We start from the raw sequence: 27,867 nt of genomic DNA, 5'->3' as shown, positions 1-27,867 counted from the left end.
CAATCTGCTTTAGCATATCATATCATTGGGACGGTGGATGGGAGAACATGCATCGTGCAGGCTTTCTACTGTTAAATGAAATACAAGGTGACTAAACCGATGTTGGCTAATATTTGACCTCGTTCCTACAGAGACCTTAGTCTTAGGTGGAGTTCCTAGATTAAATGTTCAAACTTTGAAACAATTCAAGCCTTAAGAGCCAGGTCCAGGAGCGGGTTTGTTGAGAAGAGATATTAGAACTAGTGATATTAGGTACAAGGGACAAGAACAACATTAGAGACATTAACCAAAGTTGAGAGCAGTGTAAAAATCACTAGGTCGAACAACAGGACAGGGAAGTTCCTTTAGGAACTATTGCAGCAACATAAACAATGGTGGAGGTTGTCCCATACGTTACGAAGTAGCAGCTGTACAATTTGATATTGATCGATCTCAGAAATCCGAAAGATCTAAAATAACTCTTTCCAGGTCCTCTGGTAGTTTCACATAGCAAATTATGTGCGTTCCCTTAAATAATGAACTAAGCAACTCCAAAGATATTTGCGACCAGCAGCTATAAACCCATTGAAGAATAAGACTCTAGTTATCTGAAAGAATCATACCGAGTAACCAATCATAACACGCATGACTTACTATCCTGCTATTGGTTACCGATAAATCACTGAAAGCCAAGTCTACTAGTGGTGCAGACAGACCTTGCCGAAGAAGAAGAGGTATAAGATATTAGGCAGAAGGGACAAGAACAACTTTAGAGACATTAACCATGGCCAAAGTTCAGAGTAGTGTAAAAAATGACTATGCCAAACAACAGAACCGGGAAGTTTCTGTAGGAACTATTCCAGCAACAGAAACATTGATGGAGGTTGTCCCACAGATTACGATGTAGCCATGGACAATCTGACATTGATCGGTACCCCGGAATCCGGAATGTCTATAAAACAAATCTTTCCAATTCCTCTGGTAGATATAGCAATTTATGTTCATGCCCTTCAATAATAACCTACGCAACTCCAATGGTATGTGCACACCAGCACCTATAAAACCATTGAAGAATAAGGTAATAGTTATCTGAAAGAATCATACCGACTAACGCATCATAATACGTAGGACTTACTATGGGTTACCAATAAATCACTGAAAGCCAAGTCTACAAGGGGTACAGACAGACCTTGCCGAAGAATAAGAAGTAGAAGACATGAGGCAAAAGACACTTATGGAGATTACCGCACAGGTCAGGAAGTAGCTTTGAACATTCTGGCATTGATTCCGGACACCGGAATTCAGAATGTCTACAAAAACTCTTTCCAGTTCCTCTGGTAGTTTCATTTAGCAAATTATGTTAGTACCTTGCAATTATGGCCTCCAAACATATGTGTGACCAGCAACTATAAATCCATTGAAGAAAATCGTACTAATTGTCTGAAGAATCATACCGAGTAACCAATCAAGTACGTAACGCCATAAAGTTTAATTGAAGTTATCCATAATTTATAGATTTGTTGGACTTTTGTGACTATAAAAGGTACGCCGATATCATGGATTTATACAAAACTCTTAACAAACGACTAGCAGAGGGACAATGAGGCAATTTGTGCTGTCCTGTTTGCATTAAGCATACTCTCTTTCGGTTTTTTTTTTACAATCTGATGCCTTAATGATGCACTTCCCGTCGTGTCGTGTAAACGCATTCATAAACAGCAATTCAACTGTTGTAAACAGCAATTATGTTCCTTAAAAGTACATTCAAAAAGGCTCATTCAATTAACAACCACTCGAAAATAATTTGCATTTGTACGATTGAAAAAAAAAACGAATGAAGAAAAAGGATCTCAAAAAAAGTCCTTTATGTTGGGCAAATCGATGCGCTTCAATTGAGCTGCTTCATTTTGGAACCACAGTTTACGGCCCACGCGCGCAACTTCTTTCCTGTCCCAACAACACACGCACGCAATAAAAACACAGCAATTATTGGCGTTCAATTTCATGCGCACAAAGAAGATGAACAACAAACACAAACTCAGAAAGTGCACACCCGGGGCAAAGCAAAGCCCGGTTTTATTTGCATGCGGCGCGACACCAATTTTATTGCCCGCCACTCCTTAACTTTTCCCGCTGCAGTCGCGTTCGTTTGCGAAGCAGCGAAGTTCACGAACCTTTTTTTTGTTTTTGTTTGCTGCTCTCCCTCTCGATCACGCGCGGCACAACATAAAACGTGTGGTGGCGGGCGGGTGTGTGTAGGAGGCAAGAGATAGAAAGAGAGATAGATACAGAGAGCACTATTATGCAAAGACGGCAGCGAAACTAAACGTGTGCAAGCGAATCTTTACTCCCACACGAGTACAGCAAGCGCGCAAGCAAGAATTTCTGTCCCAGGCCGTTTGGTGAGCCCCGGAAGGAGCGAGAGAGAGAGAGAGAGAGAGAGAGAGAGAGAGAGAGAGAGAGAGAGAGAGAGAGAGAGAGAGAGAGAGAGTGGTGAAGGAAGGCCAGTGACATCTTCTGACACCAACCCCTTGCGTTCATATTCCACCGTTTCCTCAGCTGTTGCCGGTTCATTGGAGTGCTTGGCGTCCCCACAACAAAACGGTGACGGCGACGACCGACGCGTACGAGATGCAGTGTGCATACTAAACACCCATCTCCTTATGCTGCATCCAACAGCACCGCTCTGCCTTCCGCGCCCAACCAACCAGAACGCGGTACACAAAAAAAGGGGGGGGGGGGGAGAGGCTCTAAAAGAGCAAACAGCGCGAACACCACCGAATGGGTTCTTGCACACCCGGGGGTAGGAGAAAATATTATTTCACCCTGCTGCGTTCACCCTCACGGCGGCAGAGCGAACCGTCCGCCGTGTGTTCTTTTGCATCGACGGAATGAGGGATTGGTTGTTGCCTGCCAACTCCCGAACACCATTATGTTAGCGACAGACGAGTGACGCGACGCTTGGCCAGGCGGCTGGGACTGGGGTAGGTCCTACGAACTTCGTTTGCACACACACACACGTCTTGCGCGCACTAGCCAGACAGCCGGCAGCAACAAGTGGAAACGGGCAGGCAGAACCTGCATGTTCCCAGGCGCGGGATGGCGCGACAACCCAGCGGAGGACGCATAATTGCGTGCCTCGGTCGCCAGCAGACTCTGGGCAGAGTGTGTGTGTGTGTGTCCCGACTCCGTCCCGGAAGTGGTACGGTGTGCGATAAGTTCTTGACGACAACTCGGCCATATATATGATATCTATATGGGCTAATGAAGGTAGCTGAGATTGGCATTTGGTGCAGCAGGTAAGCGACCTAACCTCGCGCACCCAAAAAGGTTAAGAACCAGTACCAGCTGCAAGGGATGTAAGGGACGTTTTGGGACCTAGCCGCATCTTTGTGCGATTTGGGCTAGCTACACAAACACAACATGCTAGTAACATATTGGAGCCTTGGAGTAGATACTTGGAACACCAGAATGGAGTCAGATACTTGAGAGCTTCAGAGAACTAAGGCGTAAGTTTGTGAGGACCCGCTGTATAAGCAAGAATTTCTTCAAAATTCTTCAATTCTCCGAATCTCGTCTAGAACGCAATTGGAACCTCTCTCCTCCAATTCCCTCTTTGTTTTTGGCTGCAATGATTTACGATGTATACCCGCCATAATCTGTTCCCCGAAACTGCCAAGACGCAATGCTCGCCACACAAAAAAAAATGGACCAATAGCAAACCTCCAATAAACGAACGAACGGAACAAGAGAAACAAATCCTTCCACTAGTGTGCGCGCGAGCGGTGATGGTTTCCCCGAAAATTAATAGCCGAAATTGGAAATTTGAAATTCAAATTTTAAAACGATGAGTGTGTGTGTGTGTGCGCCCCACTGATGTTGGAGATGGCGAGAAGGCTTCCAACAACACACGACCGCGGGGCCGGGGCGTGATGATGATGACGCGATCAACGCAACCAGAAGATCAAGATGTTCCTCTCTCGAAAGAGCTTCCGGGAATGGGGTTGGGGATGGGGAGCATGGGGAGATATTGGAAGGGAAACTATAGACACAGCCTGCCCCACCAACACATGCTGCCAACGTCTAGCAAAGCAGATGTGTTTGGAGTTGGTGGCAGGGCCAACACATGTTTGGTTAAAATTTCTGATGTTCCGGGAAAAATGTGTCACGCGTTCTTTTGCGAGATCTTCCCGTGAACGCACACACACACACACACATAGATGCATAAAACCCAAATTTTCCTTTTCCCGTTCCCTGTGCCCGTGGCGCACCGCATGTTTCTGTCCACCAAAGCTGGACGAAGACGCACTTGTTGCCTTTGCTGCCCCTTATCTTCCCGTTCGATGCTTCAATCATACCTCACCGTCCTCTCTGTTTCTTCGGGGGTTCATTCTACTGCCATCTATCTATCGCACACACACACACATACACGGTCCCCTCGGGGAGTGCGTAAAGTGGTTTTGAGGTCAAGACGCACCAGTACCGAAAAGGGAATCCGGAACGGTTTGGACCGACGCGCACACGCACAACATAGCACAAAGATGAAAGAGAGAGAGAGAGAGAGAGACGGTCCGAACGCCAGCACAACATGACACGATGACGCACACATACACGCGACGCTTGCACAAACATTGGCTTTGGTGCGGGCGAGCGGACGGTCATACCTTGTGTGACTCATAAATCATAACGCGGAGAGTGGCATCGTCGCCGTTCACCGACTTGGGTTGTTTGCTTGTCAACGCAACGGAAAAAGAAAGAAAAAAGGACACAAAACTACACCGTGTATGTGTGTGTGTGTGTGTGTGTGTGTCTGACCGAGTCATGCCGATGCACCGGTTTGTGGTGTGGTGCTTTCTTGTTTTGGTTGCCCGTAGTGCCCTTAGTCACGCATCGTTGGACAGGCGCTTTTTGAGATTTGGCCGCACCGTGGCTGTGGCTGCCAATGAATCATACCCGAGTGAACCCCGAGAGCACAAATGTCACGCAGGGGCACACACGGGGTGTCTTGTGGTACCGATGGGATAATGATTTAATTTTTCCACAAATTTTTTTGAGACATCTGTGCAGTGTGCTAGAGATAGGGAAGACATTAACAGAGTTGTCCAAGTGATAGAGCCCCTGCATCAAGGATGTTTGTATTGGAGCTGCAAAAAAGAGTGATGCCACTGTTTTTTTTTTTTCTATTAGTTAAAGGATCATGTAAACCTCCACAGGTCACGGGATCAGTTTTTAGGCTCTAGTTTTGTGAAAAATCACAAAGTAATGATTGAATCGTTCGATCCCAAGATAACAAAGTTAAGGTGCTTTTGAACATTCTTCAGCTATAAGTAAACACTCAACGACGACACGAAATTCTGGTGCCTATCTGAGCTTTATTCAATCGTAACTAAACATTTGTTTTCCCCAATATTAGCGTACGTGTATACGTACCCGGAGTTCGTTTCTTCGATGTTCATTTTGATTAGCTAAAATTGTTTGCAGCTTGATTTCAATTTATTTTATACTTATTCAACAGTCTATGCTTAGTTTTGAAAGAGTCGAAATAAATTATTGGCAAATAAATTCAAACTATTTTTGTAACTGAACGCACAAACAAAAGGCTTAGCTCCATGAAGCAAGAGGATCAACACAGGGGTTTCACTTGCTTAGTTACAATGGAACGAAGTTCAGATAGCTTGAACAACAAACTATAACAAACTTCCAAAGTACCTTACCATTGTTTACTTGGGGCCATAAACGGTGTACATCTTGATCGAATATGTTCTACAAATATGTGCCTTAATGTTGTGGAACTAGTAATATAACTTCTTCGGACCCATTTCCAACAGCAGTTTAGTCTAGCTGCACATTTGCAAAGCTCAAATACTGGAAGACAGAAGGCAATGATTGCTGCTACTTCTATCGGTGGGCGGTGAGCCACACACTGATGTGGCAGTTTTAGTTCAGAACCCTTCAAAAGATGCCGCCTCCATTAAAGAGTTCGGAAAAGATGACGCGAGACATGTTGTTTTGTTGTGTTTTGTGATCGGAACTAGGGGCTTTTCTCTTCCACAGAGTATTGGCCACTTCTTCTTACCCGATTTGGACCACACAGCAACACGCTACAACACATCTTTGATCGAGAATTTATATGCAAATATGAAGTAGGAGGAGAACATATATTGAAAACACCTTTGGTGGTCTTTTCAAAAACCCACGGATGAATTGGATACAAATAACACAACCCATATACACCCCCCATATAGGGAGCAGTTCAAGTTCATAGTGAAGAGTCAAAAGATGAGACTAATGAGGAGAAAATTGAGATATGTAATAGAAATAGAAATTCAGTTAAAGATGGGTTAGTGGGGTTAAGACAAGAAGCGAGAAATGAATTGTTTTTACAAACCACCCCCTATTATTATCATATCTCTTTTGAGTGCAGACGATTATTATTATTGGGGAGAGATAAGCTGGGGATTCGAACGCCGGATTGCTTGAAACCCATACATTACGTTCATTCCTCTTAACAATGGAACTATCCATCCCATCCAAACGGCGTGCGTTCGTACTGTACCCGTTTCATCGCTGCGCCTAGAACACATCTAGAACACACTATTGATAATCAGCGCTACCACCTCCACCATCACCACCACCACCACCGGAAAATGTATTTGGGGAAAGGGGGTTTACCTAGGTAAAGTTGTCGCTTATACTGGAGCAGCTTACAATCGTCCGCTTCGTGTTCAATCTTCATGCAATCGGCGCTGTGTGATGCCCGTTTTCCCCCCTCGTTTCCTTCCTTCACCTTACCACACACACACACTCACACGCCAGGCACACGCCTAGTAAACACTATTCTTTTGAATTGAAGCACTCTTGTACGCGGGCCGGCACACCAAACTGGGCCAACGCGGGCCTATCGAATCGGGGCGCAAGTTGGGTGCTAGATGCTAACAACAACAACAACAACAACAAAACCCGCTCACTCCTTCACTAGACACATACGCAAACACACCTCATACTGAAATACTGGGCTGGATGGATGGAAATGGAAACAATTTTTATTATTAAAAAAAAAAAGAAGGCAAACACAAACACATCCAAACGCACACAAAAATGCAGGGGAAAACGGGAAAGGTTCGCTGTCTATCACACCACGGTACGACAAACGTCCAAGCAAACACATGTACGCCATTGGATTAGCGCACAAGATGAGATGAAAGAGATTGGTGGAGGGTTGGGACAAGAAAACGAAACAGAAAAGCGAAGAATGCTGATAACGATGATAACGTCGGTCCGCCCGCCCGCGGATGACGTTCTTCTGGCTGATTCGGACGAATGTGTTTATGTTTACGTTTACGCTTCGCGTGCTCGTTCGGTGTTGTGAACCGTTGACCATTCTGCTAGATTCTAGACCGGCTTTACGTAATGCAGCAAGCAGCACTATACATAATCGCTTCGAAGCAAACAAATCAAATTGAAACTAACACACACGTATTCAAACTACGACAAAAAATTAAGCATTTTTAAAACTGATATGACATTGATTGCAACTGTGTACAGTACAGGGTAGCAGTGAGACGGTGTAAGTACCTTAAAACAGGAGTCGCAACAATAATCGCAACATATCACTCACACACATGCATGCAAAACATCAATCGAACAGAGAAACTTAGCTATATGAAGCACAACAACACAAACAAACACAAACAAAAAAACAAAACAAAAAAAAAGGTAACCCAGGCGCCAGAACTCACGGGCTCCTTATCATGCAGTGAAAAGCAGGCGTTTGCAAGAAATTGGAAATAAGAATTACCTCCAAAAATTAACATTTATTCTGCCCCGAAAGTGGATGTGGCGCGAAGCGGAGGTATGAGGGTATTACGCGCACACACACACACACACACACCAGGTCTGCGTTTTTCTTGACCTTGAACGCTGGCCGCACTTGGTTGCTTGCTTGCAGTTTTTCCCACTCTTCGGCGGTGCTGTGTGCGTGTTTTTTGCTTCCTTTTTTGTCTGCCTTTCCTTTTGCCACATACACAACCACACACACACACACACACACACACACTTCCTGACAAAAACGTGCGTGTGGGTCACACTGCCCCGGTGCTTATCAGCTGTAAACACACAACACGTGCAGAGACCGAAGTGGCGAGGACGGCAGAAAGAAAGAAAGGAAGGAAAAACTCCCCCGTAAACGCAACAAAAACACACACACACACTGCGTCAGGTGCTTCCCGCGTTAGGAGCCAGCACTCACACACTAATCACACACACACTCTGGGTTATCTCGATGACACCGTACGCACACGCACACACACGCACCAAACAAAGGGGCACACGGATAGTTTAATTTTGTTTGTTGCTGTCGTATTGTTTGTTTGTATCATTAACTTTTCCGCTTGAGATCTTTTTTTTTTGCACTCCTGTCAAAAGCGCCAGTTGAAGTTGAAACACACGCACACGCGAGCATGCACTCAAAAAATGATAATCGTGTGCGAACGGACGAACACCTCCAGGACACGTTTTGCTTCCTTTTTTTTTTGCCCGGGGGCACTTCTATTTCGCTCTTCAAGGGAAAGGAAAGGGAAAGAAAAACCAAGCTCAGCAATGTTTGGACGACAAAAGTTGGCTGGATTGAGCTGTTGAACGTGTGCACAACGAGGCGAAGTGACGAGTAATAGGACACGGCAAACAAAAACAAATAAAATTTACATACAAAAACAAAAGAAGAAAAAAAGTGTTATGCTTTTCCTACACAACAAAAAAGGCCCCGACTCTCACTCTCTGATTTTTTTTTTTTTGTTGTTGCTTCGTCTGTGTTTTCATGTCACAATTTCCGATCCGATTAGTAAAGATTTAAGGCAGCAAAAAGGCATTAACCAGGTGGCACCAGCGGCAACGACACCGAAAGTCCTGCGCCAAAAGCCATTGAAAGAATCCGAGAGTCCTCGGAAAGGGACACACTTCTGCTTCTTCTTGTGCTGCTGTGTGAATGTGTCTGAGTTACTGAGCAGCACAATGTAGGACACAAAAAGAGAGAGAGAGAGAGAGAGAGAGAGAGAGAGAGAGAGAGAGAGAGAGAGCCACGACACGCAGAGTGATACCTGTGCTAGGCCCTAACTATTACGTCGCAAGCGGAAAAAATGGAGACAGCAGATGAATATCACTGTCTTACGATTTTCTTTTCCCGTGTCTGCTTTCGCTGCACAGAATTTAAGGTTCTTTTAATTCAACTTTCGAGTGGTCCACTTTCAACACGCTAAAAGCAAACCGAAAACCCTTCACACACACACACAGCCATGAGTCTAGTGTGTGTCTGACCACTGGTCGCTGGGCTGACTCATCGAAACACGTCGTACGGTCACTCGCCCGCCGTTTGCGCAAACACCCAAGCGGCCGGCAACTGGGCAAAGCGCAGCAGGCGGACACAGGGCAGATGTGGCTTAAGCTCGGGCACTCATTTTCCCGCTGTTCGGTGCGGCTTCACGCCGCCACGCCGAAGAGAGTGAGCTCGCGATCGGAATGTGAGTGCGCCGCTCACGGTGCGCAGTATTCGCATTGGCGAGGAATTTCTGTTCAACATTCTTCGCATTCCCCCTCTGCGCTCAGCCGTACGTGCAGCATTCTTCGCATCAAACCGTTGCGCTCTTTGCTCTCTCGCTCGCTCGCTCGCTCGCTGTCGCGATGACGCACACAGCGCGCACACGCGATGGCTGGTAAAATGGTGTGCGTCTTTGCGTACCGGTTGGTGGATGAGGGTAGGAAGGGAACTTGGGTGACCGATGACACACCGTTTAAGGTCACCCTTTCCGACTGCTCGAATGGTGTGTGTATTGGAGTGCGGCTGCTTTTGTGCCAACGGGCGAGCAGCAGCAGCAGCAGCAGCCGTTTTAGAAAACCTCACGTAGCGCACATTATTCGATTTCGATTACGTACACACACACGCACGCACACACACACACACACCGCACACAGTTACGTACCGACACGCGCTTCAGAACCAGCTAAAATTTGGCCCAAAATAATAACGAAAACAACAAACAAACAAAAATACACATACACTCGCAACACCCAACACACGTACGTAGTCGTGATGATGCGTTTTAAATATTTTTTTTTTTTTGGTTTCTTTTGCTTTCGTTTCCTCTAATTCGTCGACTTTTTTGATCGGAAGCCACTAATCAGGTTGATAGAAGGTGCTTGGGAGTAGATTGAGTGTCGATAGAGTTTTCCTCCTTTCTTGTTTGTAGGTTTGTTTGTTTTTTGCGTGTTTCGCTTTTCGTTGCGTTCGCTCTCCTGCCTTTGCTGTGTGTTTGCCAACGTTCTCTTCTGGTTGATTGTCGTTGCCGGATTATTCGATCAGCCGTCACGCGAAAACGAAACACACGAAACGAGCGAGCGAGCGAGCGAGCGAGTGAGTGAGTGAGTGAGTGGGTAAAGATGTAAAATTAAATTTAAAAAAAAAAGCACTCAGTGAACGGAGGATCGTGTGTTCGTTCTGCGCAGCCCCGTCGCATACACCGCTGCGGATCGAGATTTCATAATACCCCCAAAAGCCACTCTCCAATCGGGGGGTAGGACGAGAGCGAACGAGAACGACGGTAGCGGAAAGAGAAGAAGAAGAGGACAAAGAGGGGGAAGAGAAGTCTTGCGCACACTTAACCGGTTTTACCACTCCTGGCCTTTTTTTTTCTCTGTCTACTTCTGCCCTCCACTTCGTTTGTTCAACCCCCCCCCCCCTCCCCCCCCGCAGAAAAACCATCAGCCCACAAACGCACAAGAAAAAAAGTAACACCAACACATGCCGCTCTCTTTACTCAATCAAGCTGTGTGTGTGTGTGTGTGTGTGTGTGTGTGTGTGTGTGTGTGTGTGTGTGTGTTCGTTTTGCTCGCTTTTTTCTCTCCCCAATTCGATGATCACGGCTCATTTGCTATAAAAATTGAACGGCACTGTATTTAGACGCACGCGGCGCATTAAAACACACGCACACACGGTTGTGCGCGCTGCCGTGCAATCACACACATCTATAAAGCGGGTCACCACTGGCGCTAGAGTGAGCAGTCGCGTTTGGATTGGACTGTGTGTGTGTGTGTGTGTGTGTGTGTACCTTTTGATTTATGCTTTCCTCTACATCTCCTCTACAGCCCAACCAACCCTTTGTTGGCTCCTTCCTACTCATGCCCAACATCCCTTTCTCACACACACACACACAAAGCAGCCTCACCATCCCTTTTGCTAAATTAACCAGCCAGCCAGTCAAAACTTCAGTCAGTAAAAAGGGTTTTGTGCTGAGCGACGGTTGAGCAGGGGAGAAAGGAGCAGCATACCCAGCAAGAATACACACATACACATGCAAGCGACCTGTTGTTACTAGGGCTACGAGGGTTACCAAGGGTTACGGGATGAAAGAGAGAGAGAGAGAGAGAGAGAAAGAGAGAGAAAGGAAGCGAGAAAGCCGAGCAACGTCGAGAGATTGTGTTGCCACCAAGATCCTTTCACCAAACCGTTTTGGACCGTTTGCTGTCCCTGCTCTTCTACTTCCCATTCCCTATTCGACTACACCTTGTGTTATAAATTGTGAAACACGTGTGTGTATGGGTTGTGTACACACACCACAACGCAATCTACAATAAAGTTTAAAAAAAAAGTAGCGCAGCGCGCACGCGGCAGGGTGCCGTCCGTGGCACTGAAACAAACAACAGCCTTTCGATTTTGTGCTGTTGCTTTCCCACGTAGAAGCAAAAGGAGACCGCACCACCGTACACACCTTTACAAGCAGGCGGTACGAGCATGCTAAGCAGCTTCCAAACGAGATGGTACGCTCTCGCTCTCTCCCTCTCTCCCTTGCGCGCGCGCGCGCTGTTCGATCGTGCCCGATCGCGTTCTGGATGAATGAAGGCTAATCTTTCTCTCTGTGTGTGTGTGTGTGTGTGTGTGTGTGTGTGTGTGTGTGTGTGTTTGTGCCCTAATGACATTTGCAAGCTAAATTGAAGCTGCTGCAGGCAGTGTGTAGAGCAAACAGTGCACCCGCTGCCGGCATTGAAAGTTCTCGCGCAATTACTTCTCTTTCATACAAAATTGATTTAGTTTGTTGTATCCGCCGTGTGGCTTGGATGAAGCGATTTATTTTTACAGCGGCTCGCACACGCACACACGCGCGCGCGCTAGCGCTGCTCTCTGAGGTGCGCAAGCGGCACCGCTACGCGCACGCAATGGACAACATTTTCTTTTTTTCTTCTCAGTGCTTTATATCGCTCGCTGTCTCTCTCTCTCTCTCTCTCTCAGTCTCTTTACGCTTCGTTCTTTGCGTCGAGCACTGTTGGAATCGATCCGCTGAAGAGAGCAGGAGGAAAGGGGGGGGAGGTTTAATATCGGTTTATAGTTTCTAAACAAGTTTTATTGCCCTCCTCGTCACGCGGCTGATGCTCCATCTCTGTTTAGGCTTTCTCTCTCCCTCTCTCTCGTTGCTTCCTCCACTCCCTTACTGCATCGTTGAACGTTTGTTCTGTGCCTTCGCGCCAATTGCCCGCGTAGTAGCGGGACATCACCCTTTTGTACACTCGCTTTCTCGCTCTCTCTCTCTCTCTCTTTCTCGTTTCCCTGTCTTTGTCTCTTCTGCTGGTCTGGTTTTACCTTTACGCGGTCTAATTCATTATCGTGGCCGTGCGCACTGTGCGTCGGATTATTTCAACAATCGCGACCCTCTCTCATAATACTGCGCTTATATTAATACGGCTTCCTCTCGGTCTATTTTCTTTCTTTTCATTTTCCTCCTAGCACATATTCGATGCGTTCGATTTGAAATAGATGCGCGTAGATGCGTGTGCATGTGTGTGTGTGTGTGTGTGCGCTTTTATAATTAATTCCCTTCTACACCCTAGAATGATCCTGCCACTGCCGTTAACGATTCACCGACCCATTTTGTTCCATTTCTATCTGCTACCTTTCTCTTTCGCCCGCCTGGCTGTTGGCTTGATTTTGCTTCCCTACCTTCTGCCCTACCTGCAGCCAAATAAATCCTGCGCCAGCCCCATAAACGTTTTACAGCTTTTTGTCGATCGCGTCGAAGACAGAGCTGTTTTTTTTTATTGTTTGATTTTAATCGCAATATTGTGCACCCAGCAAAACAATAATCGTCACCGGGGGGGGAGAACCAAACACACACACACACACACACATAACTGTGGAGCATTTTTGTCAGCTGGGTTGCGCTGATCCTTTTGGCTGCGGTAGTAGGACAACGCTCTCGGTCTTTTAAAAGCAGCGCGGCGCACGGACACACTGGTGGTGGTGGTCGGTCTGATTCTTGATTGCGTAGCGGGGAAGACTTGTTTGGATGCTGTGCGGTGGATGTTTTCCTGACACAGAGCTTTTCGTTTTTTTTCTTTTCGTCTCGCCTTAGACATGCTCTCCCTTTTGCTGTCCCGTCTCTCTCTCTCTCTCTCTCTCTCTCTCTCTCTCTCTCTTTCTTTTTCGGATTGAACGATTAAGCGGTGACGCTCAGGTGGCTTAGATTGCGTGCACGGCGTGCTGGCGGTGTATGGGTGACGCAAAACGGTCAGTGGTGCGTGTTTGTGTGTGCCGAGCTTTGCGGGAAAAGGCAAATATACACACCAAAAGGCACACACAGAACGAGATTTACATTTTCACAACCACGCAGTAGATGCGTTTGGGTGCGCGAGCGAGAGACAAGTTGTTCCCTTCCCGCTGTCTGTTTTGTGGCGTTTCCCTGTTTTGGTCCTCTGCGCTTTCCGCTCAGCCCCGTTTCCGTCTGGGCAGACGCGTTTTCGTCCTAATTGCTTTCATTATTAGGACGAGCGAGCCGTGCCGCACAGTAGACACGCGGTACAGCACGGCGAGACATCCAAGGCAACAACAATTAAAAGCAAAAGTTTTAGACAGCTCGGCAGGTCGGAAAATAAAAGTTGTACCTTTCCCCCAAAAAAAACCTGCCAGCATTGTGTATGTGTGTGTGAGTGTGCGTTTGTTTGGCCACAGTGATCTTGAGCCAAGATCAAACCTTGAAAGCTTTCGGGAACGGGAAGTCTACAAGCTAAAGCCAGCAGCAACACGGTGGCAGCCAGCTCGGCTAGAGCCAATGTTGCTTCACGTCAAACGGAAATTGATATCCCTGCTGCGGGGAGCTTTTAACAAGATGTGTGCACACACACACACACACACGCACTGACTAGTTGAATGTGTGTGTGTGTGCACAGCAGCCACATTTCAAAAGAAATCAATTTAGATTTTCTTTTTCTTTTTGGGCCAAAAGGAGCACACGGACTTGGCTCGTTTTGATGCGATTTTGTTGTTGTTCCAAATCCTTTACCGCTCTCGCGTGTCTCTCTTTCCCTTCTACTGTGTTTGTTTCCTTTAATTTGCACACACACACACACGCACAGACACACAGGAGACAGTTGATTGGGTTCGCCGTTTTAATTAGCACGGTTCGCCGCGACGACAGGCAGCCCCAGCCACACATTAAGCTGTCCCTTTGCTAACACTGCTCGGGTTATTATTCAATAACCCGGTGGTGGTGGTGGTACTGTCTGCTCGCTCCCATTACAAGCAAATGTACCCGAACGCACACACACACACACACACAGCCACAAAGAACATAAAATCAATCAAATATGACCAGTCGGACTGGCTGGTTTTCAGTGTGTGTGTGCATTTTTGGTTGTTTCTATTTTCCGGCAAGTTTGTTTCTGTTTGTTTGTTTGATTGTTTGTTTTGTGGGGGGGGGGGGGGGGGGCGCCGTGTTTTAGGCGTTGTTGATGTTTCGTTTCTCATTCGCATGTTCGCGCTGTTGTCTAGCACACCAGCCTCTCGCTTTTCACTTCTCTTCTTTTTTTTTTGTTTTTGTTTCATTGGTTTTGTTGCACGCTTGCTGGAAAGGCTCTTTAATTGACACCCGCCAGAGGGGGCTTTTAACCGCTGCCCCCTTCTCATTCATTCAAAAAATCACGCACACACACACACACCATTCTGCACTAGAGTTGTTGCGCATTTAAAGAGAAGTTGATGGTTGCGATGGGGTTGGTGGGTAGGTGTACACAACAGCTAGAAGCAATGGGGGGGGGGGGGGGGAGGAGGCTGCCTGTTCCACCTCCTCGACCTGACCGAGCGACACTGACCAACGGGCGGGCGCGGTTCGGGGCGAAGGTGGATGGGGGGGGGGATGGTGAGATGCGGAAAAGCAGCAACAATAGTGACAACAACAGCAACAAAAACACACCAGCAGAACCGAAAGAAAAGCTTTCCGTCGCACCCGAGTAAACACGCACCGCAGGAAGGAAAGGAAACAAAAAAAAAACTAACAAGGCCCGCAGGAAAACACACACACACACACTTTTTGGTGATGGCCAAGCGGTGGAAGTGGGATGGGATCGGAGGGGGGGGCTGGTAATAAGAAAAAGTAACACACAAACACACACACTCTCGCTTGGGTAAGACGCAACAGCGGCGACGACGCACCGAAAAGGTACACGCTACGGGCACAACACTCGAAACGCAACTAAAGCGGGAAGCTAAAACGCAACGGCTCGCGTACGGGCTCGCGCAAGCAGAACAAGCGCGCACACGCGGCACACGGGCTGGGTCACTCAGTGGCGAGCGGGCTGAGTGGCCGTGCGCTCACCAGCGCCAAAACGGCTCGAACTCACTCGGACGGCGCGCGCTGTAGCGTTTATGGTTATACCGTTACCGATTCCGTGACGCGTTAGAAAAAGAGAGAGAGAGAGAGAGCGAGCGAGCGAAAGGGAGATAAAGATTGCGTGAGTGTGTGTGTGTGTGTGTGCGAGCGAGAGAGACAAGCGAGTGTGAGCGACTGCACGGACAGGAGAACGGGCGCAGAGTAACAAAGAAAACGAAAAACACCACCACCACCACCACCACCATCGCTCGGGAGAAACACAAAACGGTCGTTCGGGTGGAAAATTTTTCCATCACTCAGCAGACACACTCACACAGCCCAGGTGATGGAGCAAGCAATAGAACCGTCCAGAAGACGCACACTTGGCTTGTGTTCGTGGAGTTCGAATGAATGGCAGCAGCACCGAGCTGGACGCACTCGTTAAGGTGCTGTGTTGCTCTGTGTGTGTGTGTGAGTGTTACTTTTCCCAATTTTTACTCCCATTTCCTCCCCCAAAAGGCAGAGCGAACGGAATGACGACAGTGCGGCGATCGCGGCGGGTTTTCCCGATGAGTTGCCATCGGGTTTTTTTTTTCGTTTGTTTGTTAACCCGTTCGAAATAGGTTTGGTTTCCCTTTTAAATTGTGAGAGTATCTAATGAGCGAAAGAGAGAAAGAGAGAGAGAGAGCGCGCGAAACGCTGTCGTCAACTGTACACTTCGTTGCCAGAAACGGGTCCCGAAAATGCCCCGAGAGGAGAGAGCAAGCAAACAAACCAAAAAAAAAAAGCAAACGCAAACGACAAAACTACAACAAACCGGCACCCAGCCAGTAGAATTAAATGCAAGTCTCCCCCCCCCCCCCGCCCTCTCTTCCTTCCCTCCACACACAACAAGCACACAGCGGCCGTTTGCAATGTAAAGAAATAACGATTTGTTGACCAGTCGTGGTGGTGGTGGTCGAGCGGCAGCAGCTACTTCTATATCGTAAGATGCGATCACAGTTGTAATGAAACAAGTGGTGCAAAAAGGAAGAGAGAGAAAGAGAGAGAGGGAAGGAGAGAGAGAGAGAGAGAGAGAGAGCGAGAAGCGTGCACTTGACTGATGGTTGCACGATGACCATTAAAACAAAACACCGCTAAACGGGGGTATTATTATTTTATTACACAAAACACACATTCGTGCGCCAGTGGTGTGTGCGTGTGTATGTGTGTTTAGTAGATAAGCGGGCACAGTAAGTGCGCTTCTTCTTCTACTTCTTTATCTACGGCTTCTAGGCTTTACAAACGTCAACCGAAAATATAAGAAAAATAACACACCAAATATGATTCATCTCCTCAATTGTTGTTTATTCGCGGAGATAATCAATATCGTTGGCTTCTTTCCCCTAATGCAGCGGTCGGCAAACTTTCGAGGTTTGATACATGACATCAAGCAAAGCGTTTGGTAATATTGTTGCTTCTCTGTAGTTATGTCATCCCAGCAATGCTCGCAATTGGTAATTCATACTATTTATTTCATCATATTATTTGTAAAGATTCATCAGTTAAGAATCGGCAAAAGTGTGATCAGTCAAAACTACAAAGCAATATCGCTTTTTTAATGACCTCCTCATTCTTTGTCCCAAACATTTTTGGAAGAATATATTCTTGAAGATATTCTAATTATCCAAATGTTTCACTAGCAAGAATTCACAACATTTTGTATGAATACGACCTTTGACAATCTTGTACTTGTAAAAATCAAAAGAGTATAATCATAGCACTCATAAAAATAACAAACCGAGGTTTTACCTTGAGTTGGACTATAGTTATAAGTCCTTCAATCCATATCATTAAAGACTATAGTGATGAAATTCTTCAACGTTTCCTTAACCAAAATGGACAAAACTGGTCGTATTTGCATGTGTTTATCTACACTCACACTATCGAAACGTAATTGCATTTTCAATAATAGTATCCCATGTGTCAGTAGACCAAATTTGACACCTCTTTCAATCGAACTCTAACCATGATGGCCCTAAAAAGTGAGACAACTTCGTTTAGAAGCGTGCGCAACCAAAGAACGGCTTCCAGCGTCTAAAACGGGACTCTGTGCGGTAGTTTTTGGTCGTCAGATTACTCTGTTCCGGTATCTGCAACATCTTGGCACTATTAGACGACAAACAGAACATCGAAAGAAACCCTTAGTTCCAAATAGTCGAGGACACTGAGCGACAAGCAGCAGAAAAGGAAGATAAAGCCCGAGGTGGTTACATCGCTGTTTTTGCTTGGCTGGAGAGGTCGATACAACTGGCCAAACTGTGAAATAATACCTGGGGAAACATGTAAAAATATACGAAGAAGCACAAATTGCATCCACGAATTTCGGCGGATCTTGCGGATGTGACACCCTAGTCCGCGAACCTGTGCCCAACATCTGCCTGTGCTGTGTTCGATAGAGAATTTCTGGATCAACATGATGCAAAAGCTCAGCTCCAACAATTTCGTCGCAAAAACTGAGTAAGAATTGATAATAATCGAAGGTAGATCTTAACCACATGCCTACACTCGTACGTCATGGCGAAAATTCCAGATTACTGAACGACAGGCAGCTCGCCAGGTCGTAGATTTATTTTTGCAAGTAAGCTTGAATGATTACCTTTTAAAAAGGTGTTCATGGAAAGAAAGTATCTCTCTCAGCTTTGGAGGACTTCTCTTAGAGCACGACAATATGAAATGTCATACTAAAAGATTTTCTCAGTAATTTGTATACGAATAGGAATAGGCTGTTCTCATCTTTCAATAAACAGTAAAATCCTTTTTTCGCGGGGGTTGGACCTTGCCGACCACTGCTCTAATATGCTAACCCCCACAGTGCAGAGGCAGCGAGAGAGAGAGAGAGCTATATAGAGCAGCGTTAATTGATTATTACCGGGTTCTATTAATTGGCTTGGTTGTTGTGTTTTGAGGGGACCTCGCAGCGTAGTTGCAGGAAATACGCACACATCATCGAACGAGAGAATATACCAGCACACCACCAACCACAACCAAACAAACACGCAGAGAGAATCAAACACAGGCGCGCGCCCGCGCGCGCTTATCTCACCACCGGACGGACACGATATGGGGATAATGAATAGGGTCAAGCAGCAGCAGCAGCAGCACCAGCAGCAAACGTGCCTGCCGCTCTGCCGATTGGACTGTGAAGCGAACGAGCAGTATGCATCGGTTAATTGGATAAAGTATCATTGCGCGCGACGCCCCGTACCAGCGGTGTACTCAGGGCTTATCAACTGCGCTGCTGCTAGTGATCATTTGCTGCGCGTGGCAAATGGAGCGAATTAATTGTATGCGCAATCATGCTAAGCCACTTCTGTGCTGTGAGGTTTCGATGAAGAAGGTTTCGGTCGCTGTACGTACCCGCGGGATCAATCAATGCTTATTACGTTCTGCATCGAATCGGGAAAGGGATGTTGCTGAGTTCATTCCCTTCCCCACTGTACCGAGCCTCCTTTGCGGAGCTCAAGCAATGATCACCGACCGTGGGGAGGCACAAGCTTTTATTGTGCTTTTGTTTGTTTATATGTGTATCTATTTATTTACGTATTTATTACAATAAAGCTGTCGAGCCCCCGTGGTGTTGGCAGTTGGCGACTGCATGGGACCGCGCCAAACGCGTTTAGTTTTGGCTTTGCAATCAAACTGAGAGCTGCGTCTCGGTTTCGGGCGCCCGAGAGTGGCGTGCGTCTGTTGGTCTCTGGGCTGTTATCGCCAGCGCTTTCACGTGCTCCCGCACAACCGAAACCAAACCGAACCCAGGGACAGTAGTACGCGCACCGAACCGGGCAGACCTATATTTAAACAGCCCTTTTGCTACCGCAACCTCCTTCTCTTCCTTCTTGCGCGCAATATTCTGCGAACGCAAACGGTTCACCATACGCGGCGGGGCGGCGACAGCAACCAACCGCCGTCACTCGGGGCGGTCGGTCCCAGCTGTTTTGTCGGGTGCTCTCGGGGATGCTGGGTTGCACTCGCTTGAGACACGAGATCCTCGCTGCAAGTTTGAGGAAAATACGCAACGAGAAAAGAACAACCGAAAAAAAGGAAAAACAAAACGAATGCACTAAGAAATCCTTTCGCATCCAAAAAAAAACGAAACGAACCCGGGAAGAGGCATCAAAACGCTCACACACACACGCATAGACAGGTTACACGTCACTGCCAAAAAAGAAGAATGAAAAAAAAAAAACGCTAATGAAAGCGGGTGCAACAGTGAAACCGGGCGGAGGGCAAGGACCAGCCGCAGAAGACGCAAATCGTCATCGCCGTCGACGAAGACGACGAACGTGTACGGGTGATGAAGAATGATTTAGCAAACAACAACAACAACAACAATAACAACATCAACAACATAAACCCCCATTTGGATGCTGCGACTTGTTGCCTTCTCCTTCACACACACACACACACATGCACATACAGACATTCGCAGGTGCACACTTACAGCAGACACTGTGAATTGTCTTTTTAATGCTCGACGTCTTAAAGTCCTCCACCTTCTGCTCCTTCTTCATCCTTCTCTTCCTCCGGCTCCATCAAAGCACGCTCTCTCTCTCTCTCTCTCTCTCGGTCTGGGATTCAATTTCGCCATAACTTTTGCTCATTTCGCTTTTCGGGTGATAAATGTTGGACGGGATTTGCCCGCTGCCCCGGGAACCCGAAACGGAGGGGGCAAAAGGAGTAAAACACATTCAAAAAAAATAGGCTAGGAAAGGAAAAAAAAGAGCTAGAGAGACGCACAGTAAGCTGGCGAGAGGCCGTGGCGAACAGGGGAGGGGAGGGGGGGGGGGGTGGAGGAGGAGGTTTCAGTTTTATGAATGTTTCGCTCGGAAATTAATTTCGAAACCGAGGAGGGTCAGATTAAATTAGATTAAATTAAAGTGTCCAAAAGTTCGTGTTCCCGACCCCTGGAACCAGTTATGCAAAGGGTGGGGGGGGAGGAGGGGGATGGGTAGGAAGGAGGAGGTGAAATGGAGAGGGCCAAAGCGAGGGCGAGAGGGAGAATGGTTGAAACTACTGCTGTTCGATGCTGGCGGCAAGCCGCTGGGCCGGCTGGCCCGAGAAAGCAGCGCGGCGGGAAGAAGGAAGATAAAAAGATTATGACAAAAAAAATCACACACACACACACACACAGCCACACAAACTAATGAAAGGATGCTGCGAGGAGACAAACGAGCGAGGTTGAAAAAGTAGAATGGTATTGAAAACATTAAATTAAACAGCAGAAGGGCAATGAATGACGGGAGGGGGGGTTGTCAGCAAATCAAATGAACGTTTGAGTCGCGCACTAGAACCTCCAGCGTGTGTGTGTGTGTGTTTTTAAATGTGTGGAGCATTAAAATAAAAATAAACCCTTCACCCGACCGTGCGCAATGAACACAAACCCTCAAGGAGAAGAAGTAGTGCAATCAAGCAAAACAGCGAAAGACACCACGCTGGGGCAGGGGGTTTATGGGGAAGACGGGGTGGGGAAAATGTGTACACGGTTTTACAAGCTGTTGCACGTGTGTGCGTGTGTGTGTGTGCGGTAGTGTGTACAGTAATAAAAGTTTTATTCTTGCAGAGGCGCACTGGTGCAGTCAGAACCAGACGGCGACGACCCACGGTGAAAGATGTTTGAAAGAGTGTGTGTGTGTGTGTGTGTGTGTGTGAGAGAGAGAGAGAGAGCGTTTGGGAATACGAAAGAGAGATACAAAAGATCACCCCGACCGCTCCCTGCGAGAAGGATTGAGAAACCCTGCAGCCCGACCCCACGCGGGACGGGAACGAGATGCTGCGACAGGAGGAAAAAAAAAAAAAAAAAAACCTACCTAACCCAAACCGAAAGGAAAGCATTGCCCCCCCCCCCCACATATTCACCCTCTTCTCCCCTCCCCCACCCACAGCTTAACAGCGCGCTTACATACAAACAGCATCTTGACGCATCATCGCACGTTTGTGTGAAACAAAATCACGGATTCACGTCGAAACCTTTCGTCGTGCTGGATGTGTATGTGTGTGTGTGTTTGTGTTGTGTGTCTCCCGAACACAAATTCCCCACCCCCCCCCCCCCCCCTCCATCTTGTCCCAAACGCCCGTTTGAAACCAATCTATTAAAACCGTTTCTTCCACCTGGTTCCTTTTATTTCGCTTCCGAAGAAATCGAAGAAGAGCGCACTCACACACAGGTACACACCGTCGAACGGTGCGGCGCGTGAGCGCAAAACCTGTTTCAAAAATAGAAGAAGAAAAAACCCTTCCTCCCTTCCCTGAGCCAGCCCCCGCCCCCACACCCCCTTCTGTTTCCCCACATTTGACAACAGGCAGGCTGCGACGATCGTGTTTTCGGCTACAGGAGTTATACTTACTCATATTTGTGTGCGCAGTTTGCCCGCGCTGGTGTATTAGGTGCGCCAGTTGGACAAACGCGTTTGCTGGGGCTGTTGGGGATGGGCGATAGAACACGATGAGCTTAACACAAATGCAGTGCGCAGCACGATCAAGACGCATTGCACGCTCTCTCAGCACCGCCGCACACGATAGTCGAGGTGGTGGACATAAAGCATACATTGTTTTTGTCGCAATTTTTAATCGGCAAGTGGATTTGCTGGACAGTAAGATAGTTGCTTAGTATAAAGCCAACATTTCACTCACTTGCGTCCAATAGTTTGGGAGATACGATGATTTAAAAAATGGAAAATCGTACAAAAAACTTAACTGCTGGTGACAGCATTGCGAATTAGTGCTGAGTCAAACGGAAACTCGAGACGTTTTGCTGCCAAATTGAATTGAAAAAGCTTCGTTTTTTCAACCAACTGCAACGTGAAACGCAATAATGCATCATACAATTTTCTAATGAAGTCTACATATTATTCGGTGCATTATTGTTGTTATTCCACGTTTGACGATCACTTCGATGGTAGCGCTTCTCTAATGTTTCTCCTTTTCCGATTTGCATTTTGTTATTCCCGCACTTTCTACAGTAAAATATTAGAAAATCCCTTCTGCATCTAATTACAGTCTTTCCTCGAGTTACGCGAAAAATGCCTATGCCGTAACGGAAACCAAAATATAGTTGATAAATAGTTGTTTTTGATTAAGTTTAGTACTTTTGTATACTAATCGAATAATATAATTCGTATTGAACATTTTGTTATTGCCGAAAATTGACCAAAAAAAACAATAAATTTTGCATTTGACAATTTTTTTTATTTTTTTTTTATTTCTCGTAAGGACGGCCTGGTTGGCCGTATCATTACATTTGACAATTGTTGCAGAAAAATTTACTGCTTTGACATATTATGACAATTGTTGCCGAAAAATTTACTGCTTTGACATATTAACTGTCAAAATGACAAATTCGCATAACTCGACTGTAGCTTACTCGCGTAACTCGGGGCAAGACGGTATATGCAATTCGCGTGGTTTAAACAAATTGAATTAGTACAAAACCGTAAAACAACACCCGTTTCCGTAGCTTTAACTTGACAGAACGCTTTAAAATAAAATCTCCGTTTGAGGTAACACAAAAAGCATTCAGCTAAACTTGTTTTAAGTCATAAGTCTCAAGCCAATAAGTCTTATACCTTCAGTGCATTACATGTTTATTGACCTCGAAGTTTTTCACTGTAATCTACTGCATCTGTATTTTATTGAATCAATATGTTGTTAACATTTCCTAACAATTTCAGCTGTCCCTTGCTGTCTCTTTTCAAGTTCTAAGCATCTAAATAAGAACAGCTTTTCTGCGTTTGTACTATTTCGCTTGCAAACATTCGAATGTTAGAAATTATCAATTATTTGACTCCACTTCCCGTTTCAATGTTTTGCTACTTTTGGCACGAATTCATGTATGTCCGCCCATTGCTCTGAGAGGAACCACTGTGCACTACGACGAGAGCGCGCCAAAGGGGGAACACACACAAACACTCGAACGCCAGTGGTTTTTGTTGTTTGCGTTAGTGTACGAGGTGATACTGGGAGAAGGGGAAACTAAGTCGCCGTGCCGCAAAGCCCCAAGCGCTTATCCCGGCGAGATGAGCGTGTACACCACACACACCGCTGCGATCAGATGCGATCGTATCGCTACGCTTGCTACTGTTGTTGAGCGGAGGAACTCTCTCTTCTCTCTCTCTCTCTCTCTCTCTCTCTCTCTACCGTTTGCAGAGGATGAGACTGCTGGATGCTGTCACCCAGCTGGCAGCTTCCCAGGGGCCCATCGATAGGGATATATCGATTAAAATGATCGATTAAGCTCGGCACGGCGTGAGAGCACCCGCATCCCAGGTGACAGCTGGCCGGCTGAACTGACAGTACAATACGGCAATCGACGAGAGCCTTGCGAGCTGCTGACTTTCGGAATCAGTCAACTCCAGCACGTTTTTGGACTGTTTTGCAACCAATTACATTCGGGTTCTAGCTTAAAGTTTCGTCTCCACTGTGAATCGGTTCCTTGGCAACGTCAGCATGGTTACAAGATAGAACCGGTGGGGCAATCTCAATCTGGAAAACGGGATATACTGCCCTCCAGGGTACCTATTTTCCGGTAAAGCATGAATCTAGGGACAGGAATAGCTCGTCTGGGACGGGAAAAGCTGTGCAGCGCCATTGCTATGGTTCTACAGAACAGATTACATCCCGGACAGGCTGAGATGGGGAATGTTGCTTTTATTGGCTACCGAAATTCGCTCACAAAGAAGTGGTGAAACGCCAAGAGGGGGAAACATGGGTACAAGATAAGGGTTGCGGAATGCGTTGGGCACTAAAATATAACCAAAACTGCTGAAACACAAAGTCGGAAGACTCGTGCACATGTGCGCTGGGTCTGCAGTGAACGCTCGGCAACACTCCACTCCACTCGGGGGTTGATTGTTTTGACATTGTTGTTTTTATTAGAATTTTTGCAGCCCTTGCCATTGCATCGCTCTCCCCGTTGCCGTTGAGAGAACGAGTCTGTGGTTTTACAGCTTCTTCGTCCTCTTTCTATTCTGTCCGTTTTGCTTTGCCACATTGTAGCGTAGCGCAAACGGTCCCGGTGACGGTTAGGCGCGTCACTACACGTGCGTACGGGGCACTGGTGAAGCGACTCCCGTCTAGCTGTACGCTGGAGTCGTTCGTTTCAGACGACGAACCGAACGCGGGCAGGAGTGTACGCGTCGAATATTTGCACGCTTTCCGCGCTCAATCACGTCTCAGTGTCGGTCGGAGTGCCACGGAGCCCGAGTGCGACGTGCTGTTTGTGGCCCGTAGGTGGGTCAGCCAGATGCTAGATCTACCCCCGAACAGCACGCGAGACACACATAAATCGCAGCCATCGGCCGACCAACTGATGGGGAGGCGGAGAAGACAAAGAAGACAAAGCGAAACGCGCCACAATCAAAGCACAACAAACTCAACGCCCAGCACACACACACACACACGTGGCCGGCCTGGAGCACACGTGGGTCGCGAATGGAGATTCTTGAACGGAGCTGGAGGCTAATCGCTTCCATCCACTTTGTCTGCGAGCTGCACGGTACGGCCACATGTGCGTTACAAGGGGCGCATGACTCATCTGGCCTGGCAGGTCGGCGCTTTACCACGTGCATGCGTTCCCGTGCTAAAACGGTTCGCGATTAGCGAAACCATCGTGGTGATACTTCAACACGTGTAGGTTAAAGTGACTTAAGGGGAGAAGGGGACTAGGGGTAGGGTGTTGGTGGAAAGGGAACTACTGGTTGGGGTGATGAAGATTGAATGATTGGGATTGGTAAGAAGTCAACTAGCGATAAAGCAAAGTCTCTATAAAAAAAAACTAGCGATAAAGGCTTTTGCTTTAAATCCGGTTCGAAGGACCAAATATTTCGATGGAAACCGCAAATGATCTATCATACATGCACATACCTTACTCCCTAGTTAAGAGTAAAGCGCAGCTGGTGATGGTGAAGGTGTGATAAAGACTCGACTAGCGTTTTCCGTTCTGAACGTATGCGGTGGTGAAAATCCGGCTCGAAGGACCAAAAATACAAATTGAAAACGAAATAAATGAGCCAATAAAAAGTAACCAAGCTCTAGGCTCGCAGTTTTCTTGCCAAGTTTCGTAGTTCTAGCACGCATCTCGAACAATATCCTCACAGGTACAGCATCTCCCATTCCCATCGAGAATGAAGATGTGCAACAAGTGAGAGCCCATCCCCTTGCGACCACCGAGCGCAATAAACGATTATTGATGGCTGCAGCGCAAATGAAACAGTAAAAAAGAAAAGATGGTAACGATTCCAGCCTCCGACGGCGGCTGATGTGGGAGTCCGCGTACCGGGGTGGGTCGCGTGGGCACTAACCAACGGTTGTGTCTCTCAGCGGGTAGAAAAAGCACGACAAATGGCAAACGGCGAAAAATAAAAGGCGCCCCAGTCCCAGCGTTGCGGGTGGAAAGACATTGAAGGGCGGCAAACGCAGACGACAGCAAACGAGCACGGACGCCCTCTCGGAGGCGGTGAGTGCATCGTATACTCCTATTACAGTTGCTCCCCCCCCCCCACCTCCCCCATCCACCCCATTGAGTGATGGGCGGAAAAGCGAGGGACGTCGCCGATGGAAGGCGCGAAAGCCGGTACCACTTGCGGCCATCCTCGGTGGTATCCTCCATCTGGGTCATCTTTGCGGGTCTTGTTCTGTGGTTTGCTGCCGTTTTGCTTTTCTCCTGTCCTGCTCTTGTTTTGGCTGCGCCCTGGATGGCAATGCGGATGGCTTTGTAATGCCGGGTTTTTCGCAAACTATTTTCATCCCCTCCTAATTTTGACGCGCGTGCAAATGTGACGCTTGTTGGGACATTTGGAAGGCACCAGCACTGCTTTAACTGCACTGCTTAAATACGCTCCTATGAAGCAATACCTTTGCAACACGTTCGGGCCAACCAGGCCCCCGGGGTCGATGACCACGGTACACGCGTTCGACAGGGAACAGCTATCGATTGGCCGCTGACTGAAGCCTTCGCCAACGGTTTTGGGTGTGTTTTGTTTTTATTGTTAGTTTCGTTGCCCAACCCGGATGACCCGTGGAGTGCTTTCTTCGCCTACAAAAAGGCGAGGCGGCGGTTACCTTCTTGGAAAGCGTATCTACTTATCTCATCGTGCAGGGAGGGGGAGTCGCCGCGCGCACCCGCGCGATATGGCCTAGCCTAGTAGAAGGCCTCGAGAGTACGCACCCCAACCGGCGAAAGTGTGAGAGAGATAGAGAGGAGTCGGGGAGGCAGGAACCCGATCCATCTGTAAGGGTGGGTTTTAAGAACAAAACGGGCGAAACACATCACACCGAAAACTGGTGGTAAATGGTTTAAGGTGGCGTGAGATCGAGCGCGTCAGCCGATATTCGATTCGGTGTAGGTAAAAAAAAATGGGAAATCTACACACATCTTTTCTCTTCTTCTTGAAGCCCCCAGACCCTTATTCGCGCCCAATTCTATCGGTGTGTATTTTTCCTTCATCTTCTTACACAGTTTTTTTTCTTGATGGCACAATAACGGATTACACACGGAGTCATATGCAGGCGTTATACAAATACAAGGCTTTGCCTTCTAAAGATGTATATTGTAGTAAGAACTCAGTGCCTCAAACAACAAGAACTATATTTTCCACAGTTTTCTCTACATGAGGGGATTACAACACCACCACATAAACATAACAGTGTCCCTTGGATTGGAATTGAACCTGTCCTGGGGTTAGTATGCACGAACTGGCGCCTCTATCCAGTAGGCTATCAGGTCGCTGAGGTTAACGCGGTGTAAAGTTCAGTTTTAACAGAAATTAACAGAGACTCATATACTCGGGCTCCTATTGACAATGCCCCGTTCCTTCCCAACCACACCTAGTATGCAAACGTGTGAAAAATACGACCACCGGTCACTATCGCTCGAGTATACGCAACAATAAAGCCCTCCCCTCCAACCCCCTTAACCTACCGAGACAGTGCAGCAGATCCGCCTTAAGCCGTTCATCGTACTCACCTAGAACGAGAGGAGAAAGAGTAAAGAGAACAGCGTTAAACAATCGGCCAATGACGCGCGCGCGCGCGTGTGTGTGAGTGTGTGCGATGACAGGGAAAGTCAACCGCTTGCGATAGGAAACAGGAGAAACGATAGGAATAAGCGAAATAAAATGAAAATAACAACACAATCAAAATGACAGCCAACGAGCCGGCACCGTGAGGGGGTAGTTTTGCGCGCCTCTTCTCGGTGAAGGTGTGAAAATAAAAATCAATTAACAGG

General features: G+C 47.2%; 1 protein-coding gene and 1 long non-coding RNA gene across 3 annotated transcripts in view; both read right to left on the bottom strand.

The window, feature by feature from the left end:
- LOC1271730 (protein scalloped) overlaps positions 1 to 27,867 on the bottom strand; it is a 107,571-nt gene that overhangs the window by 31,027 nt on the left and 48,677 nt on the right. The window contains exon 2 of the mRNA XM_061650434.1: positions 27,562 to 27,606. Within this exon, the coding sequence (XP_061506418.1) occupies positions 27,562 to 27,606 (45 nt within the window). The remainder of the gene's footprint in view (positions 1 to 27,561; positions 27,607 to 27,867) is intronic.
- On the bottom strand, positions 6,895 to 16,394 carry LOC133392121 (uncharacterized). Of its 2 annotated transcripts, none has more exons than XR_009765487.1 (3): positions 15,399 to 16,394; positions 7,778 to 8,536; positions 6,895 to 6,995 (listed from the first exon to the last, which is right to left on the bottom strand). It is a non-coding gene; the product is annotated as an uncharacterized LOC133392121 (long non-coding RNA). The 2 variants fall into 2 exon arrangements; XR_009765475.1 differs by having other exon boundaries at positions 15,409 to 16,394.

This window comes from Anopheles gambiae, chromosome X (assembly GCF_943734735.2).
Source record: "Anopheles gambiae chromosome X, idAnoGambNW_F1_1, whole genome shotgun sequence".
Lineage (NCBI taxonomy): Eukaryota > Metazoa > Arthropoda > Insecta > Diptera > Culicidae > Anopheles > Anopheles gambiae.
Note: the sequence above shows the minus strand (reverse complement) of the source record. Positions and strands in the feature narration are given on the sequence as shown.